The 13,209-nt window shown below is 39.4% G+C and overlaps 1 protein-coding gene across 1 annotated transcript; it reads left to right on the forward strand.

The window, feature by feature from the left end:
* The first annotated feature begins 4,073 nt into the window (after positions 1 to 4,073).
* igsf5a (immunoglobulin superfamily, member 5a) lies at positions 4,074 to 12,201 on the forward strand. The gene is made up of 8 exons (XM_078265437.1): positions 4,074 to 4,410; positions 7,376 to 7,561; positions 7,815 to 8,105; positions 10,396 to 10,521; positions 10,680 to 10,704; positions 10,834 to 10,928; positions 11,107 to 11,171; positions 12,109 to 12,201. Exons 1-8 carry the CDS (start codon positions 4,074 to 4,076, stop codon positions 12,199 to 12,201), a joined length of 1,218 nt encoding a protein of 405 aa, XP_078121563.1.
* Positions 12,202 to 13,209: the final 1,008 nt, after the last annotated feature.

Here is a 13,209-nt window from a genome sequence, read left to right on the forward strand (position 1 = left end):
TATTTATAAAAAGGACACGTTTGTGAACGGGCAACACAGATTTTAATAATGAACAACTAAACACGTTACACACTGGGCCTTTAAGAAATACTTTAAATCTTGCATTGTTTACATCCATCTTGCTTGCTTAAAGTCTTCTTCCTCACTGCCTTTGCTGGCACATTCCTATGCGTTTGTTGTGCATTACTGCCACCAGCTGTTGACCAGGAGAACAGTACGAAGCAAAGGGAAAGAGTGTGTTCGTGTTGTGTGTGTGCTCACATGTGCACATACAAACAGAGATTGTCCTTCCCTTGGAAAAAGGCTCCCAAAGGTAATTTGTGCAAGCAGCAAAATACAACCTATATTGACGTTTCTAGTCCCTGCAGGTACCTACATGACATAGCCTTTTTCTAACTGAGCCTTACCAACTTCAAACCAGTGAGATAAGGACAAAGAAAAAAGTGAAATTTGAAACTGTCCTGACTTTGTCAGAAAATGCTGTTTCCAGGACTCCATCACTCACAGTACAAGAAAGAATTGGAATGCATTTGGACAGACGCTTTTTCTGACTGTTGTCTTTTATTTCACAATTTTCTTAATTTAGTTTATTCCCTCCTGTTTTACTTCCCATCTGGAAGTGGACTGTTAATCCCTTTTTTAAAAGAATTACATAAAACAGAATTAATTAAGAATTTAGGTAGAAAAGGACATTTTGCAACAGGGTCATGGTGGAAAAGATTTACTCCAAAGCGTAAAACGCATACACTATATTTCACAAATTAGAGTATCGGGCAATAAAAACAGGCTCAAGCAGACTGACTCACAAACACCCAACCACGGAATAATCTACGTGCGTGCTCTGCCAGCAGGGGAAAATGTCAGCTTCACACCCACAGCCACACAGATGATTACTCACTGGCTGGCAGGTATACGGAGGCAGGTAAGGGCTGAGATTCAACGGTCCGACCTGAACCTTGCTCCCTGGGAGAGTTCCACCGCCTCAGTCCTGCACGCTCACCTGCTGTTTCAGGAAATGAAGCTTTGATCCGTACAACACAGCACAGCGGGAGCTCCCATTGCAGTAAGTCTGTTCAGCTGAAGGTTACTTCTGAGGAATATTTATTTATAAAGGCAGAGACTTACTGATCTACTGAGACGATTTATAGTATAAGAGGCCTATGTCTTGATATCAACGGTGGCAAAGTTGTAAAAGCATGACGACAGCATCTACCACGTTAAGTACTTTGCAGGAAGTGAGGAAGTAACAAGAACATAAGGGATACAATTGGATAATAGAGGCCTTTCTAATTTTTTATTTCCGATACATTCATTTTGTGTGAATGAATGATGGAATTATATAACGCTCTGACCTGCTACCTTTTCTTTGTGAAAAAGACAAATATGAAACGAGCATGTATAACAACGCAACAGCTGCAATTCAATAGTTACTTTGTATGTATATATTAGTTTTTCTGGATTTATTTCATAGTAATGTTTAATATGTTTGTTTGTTTTTAATGTATGCACCTTTCACCAAGGCAAAATCCACATAAGTGTACTTATTGTGGCAATAAAACCTCTTGTGATAAAGTCTTCTACTGTCACCTTCACTAACAGTAACCGCTCACATCAAATGCCTATTGATTGTCCACCTCCAACTTTTCATTTGTGTTCATATGACCCAAGATGGGTGCACACAAAGATGGGATTCATTATTATTTTTTGGAGCCTTTTCTGAACACGTTAGAGGACAGTGGACTTGCTGAGCATTCTCACAGCTGTCTCTCTTTCGTCTTTTCAGGAGAGCAACACTAGCATGACTGTTTCCTGGAGATCACGGCCAAAGCTCTTCCGCATCTGTTTATTACTGTGTGCAACTGGAGGTCAGCGTTCTTTTTTTTTTTTTTTCAAAGAATTGTATATAAAGTCTGTATGAACCCGCTGAACTGGACAGAAGTTACAAACATTAACATAAAAGTAATATGTTTCTGTGTTCTTGCAATTTATTCAATTTGTTGTCCAAATACTAACTGAAGTATGACTTATGCCCAACATAGTGTTTATGATAATACAATGAATATATTTTACTCATGTGCAGATCCTTAATAAGAGCAGTTTTAGAGAGCTTTGCTTAAATCCCCTAGATAACTCTTGTAAGAATAAATCAAGTGGACCAACAACTGCAAGTGTGACTTCAGTAATCCTGTCTTTTAGATGTTAGCTGGAAATGTTTCGTCTGTCCTGAACATTTGCTTCCAACATTTTTGTCAGCTAATAGTTATGTGAATGATTTTTAAATCAATTTGCAAATCGAGTCAGAAGTGTAGGGCGAAGCTCCTCATCACCTTTTTAGTACTTTTAAATTAACACTAAAGCAGTCAGAGGTTTATTTTGCTCTTAATAGTTATTAATCATTAGCCTACAGTACCCTTGGTGCTGCCTTTAAGGAAAAAAAAACTGAACCAAACCACACTATTGCAAATCTAGTCATTCCCATGAAAATGTAAACAGTCCTGCTCATTTTAGACACCTGTAACAGCCTGACAGAAGGACACAGAGGAGTGGTTTTACTTTTAAAAGAATGCAACAATAGCAAGAAAACTTCCAAGGAAACATGCTCAAACTCTGGCTCAGCTGTAACGCTCGCCACGGGAAGGATCAGTCCAGATTAACGCTGTGTTTGAGTTTCAGTCTTGTCAAAAACCAACAAAACCCAGCCAATGTTGCTTGTAATTACCTTGAGCAAACTCCAACATGTCTCCGGCACTGATTGGACAAATAGTGACATGTGTCGCAACAACATGCCGGCCTTCCCTTTGTCCTCAATCAAGAGGTCAGCCAACGTTCAGTGAAACTTGTTTATTTTGATTTATTTGTAGTTTCTCACATTGCATTCCTTTGCATGATTAACTACATTTAATGGTTCACTTTTGCAGTGATGTGAACACCTGCAGTGTGCTGCCTGCCTATCACACAGAAACCTGTAGCCTATCGAAATTTAACTTGGACTGCATACAAATATTTTTACCGTCAATAAATCTGAACTCAAAAAAAATAATATTTGTTTCTTCCTCAGGCAATTAAGTCCAGTAATTGTATCATTGAGCCTAAAATGAATATTTAAATTGCTGATATTTTGTGGCCAACAATAAAAAGAAACAAAAGAAATCACACAATCAAGCAATTATTCCAGCAATTACATAAACTTTGCATGATATTTTTCAGTGTTCCTTCTATTAATAATACAAAAATAAGGAGTCACTAATATTTATGAGTTGAAATAAAATAAATGTATTAATGTATGTTTTGTGAGAGCTAATATAATGTGATACTCAGTAGCACCTTATGTATTGCCGTAGCCCTCAAACTAACTGAACATGAACCTATCCAGTACTGCACAAAATGTACATTTAACTCTCTGAGGACGAAAGACGCTCCGGCGCGTCTAAACGATGTTTGACAAAAACTCCTACTCAAAAAGCCACATTTTTCATTTCCGATCTTTATTTACTACTTTAATCATATACGTGTAACCTACGACTTTGGTAAACTCATTTCAAGCACCGAAACAATTCGTACAACAAATCATGATTCAATCAATCATTTTCATAAGACATTTGAGGAATTTCAAAAAGCCAACATCAACGTTTCAGCTTTAGCGCCAAATTATCTCTTTACACATTGCTCTAGAAAAAATGTGGGCGTCACTATATGGAAAGCTGAGTTTGTTCTGAACATTTTCATATGAAATATACAAATTCCTTAAAAAGGGAAATACATTTAAGAAGATACGTGAAAATGCTCTTAGACCTCAGAGGGTTAAACCCAAGTCAAGTCTTTATATAGTTGATACAAGATGGCAACTAAAGAGGCCTGAGAGATGCAAAGACTTTCTCTTTCTTCTGTGATACACTCTCAGGGGTGTCGGACTGGTGGGGGGGGGGGGGACTGAGTACCCAGGGCCCTCATGTGAGGAGGGCCCAAAAAGATGCTAGAATGAACAGCTGTGGATGTGGGGAGGGGTCCATAGAAAATGTCTTTCTAGAGGGCCCAGATTGTTGTGCTACGCCCCTGAATTATTCCTGGCTGACATGTCGTCTGGTTTCCATTCAGCAGTGTCAGGGCTGTTCCAGCTGCAGCCACTGAATTCTGCCGTGCTCCAAGGCTCCGTCGCACGCTTTAATGCCACTGTGCAAGGAAACTGGACGCTCATGACATGGATGTTCCAAGGAATTCTGGTTCTCTCCATCTTTAGCAAAGGTAACGTAACTTCATTCAAAGAGCGGTTCTCTGCCATATTCTGCTCTTCTTCTTCTGACGGCAGCTGTGTGGAGTTCAGCATCTATAACGTCAGCCGCAACGAGTCTGGGCCAGTCACCTGCACCGTGCTGGGGGGGAGGTCAGAGACAGCACACCTGGAGGTACAAGGTAGGCTCATTAACACCAAGCTGATGTGATTTATAGACATGCATCGTCTTCAACTCTTAAATCTCTGGACTCAGTCTATCACTCCGCCTTGAGATTCATAACCGGTCATGCCTATGGAACACATCAATGTATTTCATATGAAAGTATTGGGTGGTCTTCTCGTGATACTCACTAATATCTCTTTATCCATGAGGCTCTTATTGGAAAACTGCCTTCGTACCTTCCAGAACCTCTCTGTTACTCAGAGGGACAATAACAGACACTCTCTGCTCACTGGCTTGTACTTCATGTTCCCCGAGAGCTCGCTCTGAACTTGGAAAAACTGCTACTCAACTCACTTGTGCCTCTTGGACAATTTAGGAATCTGGTTCTAAACCTGCAAACTTCTACTTGTAACTGCTTTGCATCATTGCATTTTCTTCTGCATCCCTATTATCCTAATTGATTTATCAAAATGAATTGAAGATCTAGCATCTTTTTACATTCTTTCTATTGGTGATATTGAACAAGACTGAACAAACGTGCTAACAAATAACATCATTTAACAATGACAAGGGAAACCAAACACAGGGGTCAAAGTGGTATAGAAACACAGAGTAACACTGAAGAATGAATGAATGAATTGAATTAAAGAATTATAGGGATTGTGTGGGGAGGCGAGTGAAAGAGGAAAAGAAAGAAGATAGAATAAAAAAATACAACACAGAGACTTAAACTATAATTAGTAAGTACTATGCCTTATTTTCTTCTCTTTATTTAGCTAATTGAACATCTATCATCTTTAATGACTTGGGGCAAGGTGGTGTTTGGTATTGTGAGAGACCCATGCTGCTTTGTGTCTGTCCTTTGACTTGACTTTGAGTTTGAAACACTCCCCTGAGGCAGTAGATTTAGAGTACTGCGGTTCAAGAGCAAAATGATTAAAAATTCTTAAATTCCCCGTGCAATAAATCGGCTTCACTTGCACATGCAATTTAGAGGTTGTTGTTTGTTTTTAGAGATTGTTGCTGTAGCATAGTACACCCAACTCACGATTCTATACGATTTTAAGTTCAGGATGCAATTTTCTCAGGACTTTCTTTAACAGAATGAGTTGCAGACAAATTACTGAAAAAGTGCAACTGAAATAGTATTTTATCTTAAATAACAAAATTTTTATTTAATAATTTTATTATTTTTTTTAAACAAATCCTGCATCTAAATAACTAAATAAATAGAAAAAAATCTCTTCATGTAAATACATAGTAACGTCTGAAGTCCAAGAATTGAAATCAAAAGTCGACTACGTTTCCCATCTGGGATATAAAGTAACTGAATAGAACTAGTGCAAAAAAACAAAAACGAGAAGAGGGTTCTCTCAGCGGGGCTGAGATATATGCACACCATCCTACTTATGTTCTAAAACTTATTTTTAATTTCTACATTCACTGTATAAAAAGCTCTCAGTACAGTTGTGAGGGAGGCGTAGTGACTGTGATGTACTGTGGAGGGCAGCAGTGAGCTCCAAAAGAATACCTGATGAACACGATGACCAAAACAGCTTTGAAGCCAGAATACATCAGGGCAAAAATAGTACAACTTTTACACCAAACTTAGTGGATGACGGTATTATATAAGTGCTTAACACACACACTCACACACACTTACCTGCCATCCACTGCTGGTAGCGTGATACTACAGAGCCAGTCTCTGGCTCATTATCCCTCATGGAGAACCTATGTGCATGACAGTCAATTTACAGTGATTTTCATCCATACTAAGACAAAATATGGAAACATGCAGGGAACTCTACTTTAGAAATAGCTCAGAGGATAACAACTTTTATTTCAGGGAGAAATACAATTTATTCCATTTCATTGAAATTATATTTGTATTGAATGATTAAAATGGTAGCTATTGTTGCTTTGCTTCTATAAAGAGGGAAGTTCAGTGGGAGAGTCAGTGAGGACAGCCTAATGCAACTATTACAGACTGTATCACAGAACTGGAATTTCAATCAGGAGAGACTTCATTTAAGAGTGTAATACGTTTAATTAACATGGCACTTAATAGGTTGATATGTTAGTCTTTGGAGATTAGACTCCACCGCAATGTGAAATTTATAAGGGGTATAGAGGCCATGCATACACAGGGATATCCCCCCCCACCCCAACACTATGTGACAGAGCATGTTTTTTTAAAGCAGTATGGGGTGACTTAAAACTTTCAAATTAATGTAAATTTATATTCATAATAAATAATGATCAAGTCAAACTCACCCAAGCTTCAAACAAGCTTCAAAAACTCACCCATAATGTGTTTTGAGACCGACCAGTGGATATATATATATATATATATATATATATATATATATATATATATATATATATATATATATATATGTCAAACTCCATACAATAGCTTCAGGAAAAGAGCAAGACCAGTCAAAGTTCTACTGGAAGCACACCTTTTCTACACTTTTGGGGCTGCCATGAAGCTTGCCAAGATCATTTATTTTTCTTACTTTCAGCCATTTCCTAGGACGTTCCAATGTTAGCATATAACTCTGAAGCCAACAACCTAATGGAGACACTACTGAGGAATACACATCATCATCATACATTAGCATATGAGTTGATTGATGATATGTTAATCACAAAGACAATAAAATCATTCCAAATCCAAAACGCTTGGATGAATGAAGAGGTGAGGGCCCTAACCAGAGCCAAAAAACCCTGCCTGGTTCGGTCAGGTGACAAGAAAGCACACAACACCGCCAGTGTGAGACTGAGAGCTGGCCTCGAGGAGGCAAAGCAGAGTCATTAGGAGAGACTGGAGAGAGACCTCAACACCAACAACACCAAAGAAATGTGGCGGGCGATCCAGAACAGACAGGAGCTTTGTAGCCTGTGTGTGAGGCCACGTTGTTAGAACACCTTTTATGCTCACAACAATGAGTCAAATACAAATCATGGTTTGTGCACAGCCCAGGACCGGAGGGCTCTGCAGCTGGTGATTAAAACTGCCCAGAACATCATTGGTACCCACCTACCAGGCATCATTGATGTCAGTGAGAAGAGGGACCTGTGCAGAGCCCGAAGGATATTAAAAGATAATACCCATCCCAGGAACAGCCTGTTTACCCTGCTGCCATCTGGCAAGAACTACAGAAGTATCTGCTGTCATACCAGCAGACTATAGAGCAGCTTCTTTCCTTAGGCTGAATGACTCCTCAACACATCCTCCATAATCCACTATAAAAAAAACTTGTTTTTTTTCTTCCTGTGAAGCATAAAGGGACTACAACTTGCATTTCGTTGTGCAACCCTGTGTTGTAAAATGACAATAAATTACACTTAAATATGTTCTCATCACTCAATGACTGAATCCTAAAAACATGCTGACTTCCTGTTTTCATTTCTCAGAGCGCGGTACGGTCAACATCACGGGAGAAAATGTGACTGTGATGCAGGGCCAGCAGGTGGAGTTCCGGTGTGTAACATCTGCTTGGTACCCCACACCTACTGTCAGCTGGACCCGGAATGGTCAAGCTGTAAACAGCAGCCTGTACAACACCTCCAGCATGGCTGATGGGGATACCTTCAACTCCACCAGTGTCCTGAAGTTTCAGGCAGAAAGCAACACCACAGTGGAGTGTCGGGCGACTGTGCAGGCACTAACAAACCCTGAATCCAGCTCGGTGTTCTTAGTGGTTGGTAAGAAGAGCTTCCACAACTTTTTTTTCTCTCAATGTGTCTGGCACAAAGAACCCCTTCCCTGTCTGACTCTGGGCTCTTCCATGTTAGAACATTTCAAAAGTCCTGTTGTTTAGTTAGTTGGCCATTAAACAGAAGTGTAGGATGTGAAAATGTTATTCATTTGGTTGCCTGGGGGTAGTCTCAATAATACTACTACTGTGAGGCTGTACTTAGGCACATGTTGATGTTTAGCAGGTGAACATTTACCGCAGACTGATCTCATGAAGTGGCGTATGTATGAAAAGCCAATTCGTATGCCATTATTGGTGTGTTATCAAGACACATACTCACTTTTTAGCGCGTTTATCAATGCCGTTTGGCCTCCATTGACTTACATTACCTTGCGATTGTGTGTGAATTTATGCCGTAGCGAGTAGTATGAAAGGACGAAAATCCACGTTGGTCGGGGTGGAGGATGGTGTAAAACACAGGACTTTCACCCAGGGTACCGGGGATCGTGTCCCGCGTTCAGAATGCTCAGAATGCGTACAGATAACACGCCACTTGGCTTAAGAAAGTGGGCGTGTGTGTTTATGCGAAGTCATGATGTCATGTTGTTTACCAAGTTACCCTTGTTACTGTAGCATGGTAATACGTGCTAATTAGCACTAAACACAAAGTACAGCTGAGGCTAATGGGAATGTCATCAGTTTTGCAGCTATTTGGTCAGAAACCAAAGACAAATTTGAATTCTGACTTGGTGATGGCGCTAGATGAAAATACAAGGCACCACTGAAGTTATTACAATTCATCCTGATGAATGTGTGCACCAAATTTCATGGTAATCCATCCAAAAGTTGAGATATTTCAGTCCGGGCCAAAGCGGTGGACTGACCGACAAACCAACATTGCAAACCCTAGAGCCATGCCGTGGCTTAAGACTACTCCATTTCATTTCAATTAACCTTCATTTCTTAATATAGAAAAAAGGGATGGAAGTTAGACATATTACCGCTTTGCCTGATCCAAAGACTGTAAAAATAGTATATAGTAGTAAAAATAGTAATGTGACGTCACCCATTGGTTTGTGGACTGCCGTTTTGAAGCCTTGAGTTTGGCAATTGGCGGACGTGACAATTTTTGGACGAGAGGGTGGAGATGGGGAGGATGATGCGGCTAAGCCAGTGTTTATGGTTGCAAATGGTTTTAAAATAAATGGGACCAAAATTTACAAAATGAACATCATGCTGTATTGAAGAAGACTTGAAACTAGCGATTGAGACCATAAAGTCATTATGAAAATGTTTACTGAGGTAATAGATCAAGTGAGAAGTGGGTCACTTTCTCATAGACTTCTATAGAAACAAACTTCTTTTTGCAACCATGGAGTCGCCTCCCGCTGTAAATTAGACAGAATGCAGCTTTAGCATTGGCTTTATTTTTAAGGCCCAGAAGCTTCGTCCCATTATTTTTAAAGTATTTGGCCTGATCTCAGATGATGTGATTTCTTTTAATATCTCTCTGCTGCATTCATTTACATTTCTATGTCCATGTCTCAGAAATGACCAAGAATCCACAAATAGACCCTCCCTACTCCTGAACATAATGACCTATGTAACTGGAGAATAATCCGATAAAACCAGCTTTTAATTGAATAAAAAACCCATTTAACACATACTGTATAGAAATCACATTAACAGAACAAACCCTGAGTGTAAGGTTTCAACCAGGACCTGCACACAGACAGCATGGATAACATGCTGTCCACGATTGAGAAGCAGCTTGACAAGTAAAAGAGTCCTGCAGCAACCTGCACTGTGGAGGGGAAAGAGAAAGCCATTTATGATGCGTATGAGGAATGTGCTTTATTTGGACAAAGTCTGGATGGGAGACATACGGTATGTAAATGATAAGGGGTTATGGAGGATGAGAGAGGCTTTGGATAAGCAGCAGCCTCAGTATCTGTGACTGCAAGCTGCAAACCTCAGTATGGCCCATGTGAGATATGCCAGACTTAATCTCTCATTGGCATCCTCTATTCAGGCTGTAATGATGATGTAATGATCCTTCTCGACAAATTTCACATCTAAACAAAATGTATTAGAGAAAATAGCAATAGAAATGTATGTCCAACACAATTTCAGTGCTTTCTGTGTTTTCAGTGTAGTTACATGCAGTGTGTTTTCATAACTTGACAGTGGATATTGTGCTTCTTTTCTCCTTTTGGTTGTGTTCAATCTTTTCAATTTGAGAGTTTAATTTGACAATAATAAGCTCTTAAATCTTTGAGTGCTGGTTGTCCCTTCAGCAACAGTTCCCAAGCCTCCTGACTGGACCGTGCTGATAGCTGTGGTCCTGTCCTTTGGAGGTTCTGCTCTGCTGGTTCTGCTCATCATTGGAATAGTCTTCTGCTACAAACGCAGGAAAGAAAAACGTAAGGCCCTAATTATATATCAGTCTAACACAACTTGCATCGTATAGTATGTCCAACATCCCAAATGAAATCAAACACACTGACATACGTATAATCCTCAGCAAACAGTTACGTAAATCACACTTACATTAACTAATTTATCTTACAATCCTCTCCAGAAACCAACTACCAAGATGAAATGAGGTAAGAAGCCACAAAACATGATCAATATTTTGCCACTACTTCTTAATTTGACCTCTACATAACAGCACCTGCTTCTGCATGTTTCTACATCCAGTGAAATCCTCTGTTGTCCTTCATGTTTGTGTTTAGCAAAAGGGTGAAGACACAGAGCCCGCTAAGTGTTGTCAACGCAGCAGAACAGAGGGTATATGAGAACACTGGATATGTGTCAGATTGTCAAACAAGTAAGACTAATACGTGCATGTACTAAAAAACACACAAACTTTCAACGGAAATCTTTGACAATTCAGCACTATATCACCATGTGCTACCATGCTGTCCCAAGCCATTATCTACTTAAATAATACTACATGATACATAAATTCAAACCACCTCTCTCTCGTCTCTCTCCTCTGTTCACAGGTGTCGCTCCCAGGGAACACACTGACAGTGGCTTTTGGCAGCCAATTGGCTCCAATGTTAATGAGGTAGGGCTGTGATGTTGTTCAGTGGTACACAATAAGCATAAGATAAGCAGTAGAAAAATGTCACAGTTTTTGTGCCTTACTATAACCAAACTGCGACCGTTTCACCATGTTAACGACGTGTTTAAAACCGCAAATGTTACGTTCTCTGGTTTAGATATGGGGACGGAAAACGCTCCTGTGGGTTGTAGTAGAGGGTATGGGAATAAACAGATATCGTCGGATGGTTGGAGGACTTGTTGTTCAATCCCTAGAGCCACGAGACTAAACAAGCTTGGATTTGTCATTTGAAAAGGACACTTCATCATGTCGCTGTTTACATGTCAGTCATATACCATGCACAATAAACAACAACTTATGATGTCATGCCTGCACTTTCCCACACTGCACCCATACTGCCATACTCCAGTCATAGGTCTCAGTAACAAGAGTTTTGAGAGAAGGCTTGACACACAGTTGGCATTCAGTGTTCACCTGTGCAAAGTTAAACACACACGTCATTCCTCTAAGCTCATGCTGTATGCTCTACATGTTTTTAGGAAATGTGAGAGGTGATGACTTACTAGTTCACTTTGCATGGCTCTTACAAAAGAAATGTCAGCCATTACCAGCCATGGGAATTTATTATCTTTAAATATAAATATGCTAATCATTTGAAGTGGCATTTATCAGGCATGAATAATTCATTGCTTGATCATTCAACTCGTTTCAGTAATGAACGAGCTACCTCATAAACAAATATAGTCTATTTTTCGAATCCACAATTACAGTAATTATGAGATGATTGCCTTTTCAGTGGAGCAATAGTTACACAGTTATATCATCTTTGATTAGAAACAGCAAGGCTGGTAAAATATGAGTCTACACTGTTTTAACTGCAAATCATAGCTAAATTAGACACGCTATTAATGTCAAATGTGTTTTGCTTTTGATTTTTTAGGTGCCTGGGTACAGTATTCAGGTAGCAAATGACTACAATAACACTGTGGACCAATCAGGCTTCAGGAAACACAGACATGTCACCATTGTGTAAGGACAGGACCAAGAAGTCTGCAAAAGTTTAGGAGTTTTTGGAATGAACTTGCACAGCACCTTGAAGCCTTCTAAACACTGGAGAAATGTGGGAGGAAGGACTGAATCTGCCCAGACCAAAGACTGATGTACTGTAGTAACGTCCAGGATGTTGGCAGAGGAGACATGGTTTTCCTTCACTGCCTGTATAAAGCTGTATTTGCAGAACATACACTTTAGAAATCATAGTAATATAATATAATAGAAATATATTAGAAAACCCATTTAGATTGCAAAATCCTCCTCAGTGCAACAGAAAATACTTATCTGCTATATCATCACAGAGAAAGTGAGCACAATTAGGATTTAAACAGGGATTGAAGCTGTACCAGCACAACCTGTTCTGGTTGTTCTCATATTTGATTAACAGGACAGAGGCTATATTTTTGTTCAATGGTTATGGCAGCTTATACTAAGCCATATATTTTTTTTTATTGGCGGTGTTAATTCAAATGAAATATTCAAAAGGGACCATTTTAAACCTCCTTTGTTCTCCCACTTCTGTGAATGTCCTAAAATGTAATCCTCCTTAAAGACACTTTTTTAGGATGTGATAAAACAATGAATTAACCCGTAAATCCTTTAACATACAGCAATATACTGTACATGCAAGTCACCATGAAGAGCATTTTTTTGTATATGTATAAATTGTTAGCCCGTCAGCAATGTTTTGTTTGTAATTTATTCTTTCTGCGCGGTATGTCTGCGCACACATGTATACATGTTGAAAATATAGGCCATTAAACTTTTACTTTTACCAACCCTTTAGCACATTTTTGTCACCTATAAACTGTCTGAATGGAAATATAACATATGGTATTTCCTTGTCATCATCTTGCACTGGACACAGCAGCATTCTCCAAATAGTCTTTGTTCAAACCTGTGAACTTGTCACCTGAGGAGCATTATTTTCTCTCTCATGGATATAGTTATGCATTTCCTGGGGAAAATGGGAATGAAGGCATGGATG

The sequence above is a fragment of the Sander vitreus genome, chromosome 13, assembly GCF_031162955.1.
Source record: "Sander vitreus isolate 19-12246 chromosome 13, sanVit1, whole genome shotgun sequence".
Taxonomy (NCBI): domain Eukaryota; kingdom Metazoa; phylum Chordata; class Actinopteri; order Perciformes; family Percidae; genus Sander; species Sander vitreus.

Bases quoted from the DNA above. Each gene is read 5' to 3' on its own strand.
- igsf5a (XM_078265437.1), top strand. From the start codon at position 4,074: ATGTCGTCTGGTTTCCATTCAGCAGTGTCAGGGCTGTTCCAGCTGCAG. The intron at 8,106-10,395 runs GTAAGAAGAGCT...TTGTCCCTTCAG, and splicing joins CTCGGTGTTCTTAGTGGTTG to CAACAGTTCCCAAGCCTCCT. The intron at 10,705-10,833 runs GTAAGAAGCCAC...GTTTGTGTTTAG, and splicing joins AACTACCAAGATGAAATGAG to CAAAAGGGTGAAGACACAGA.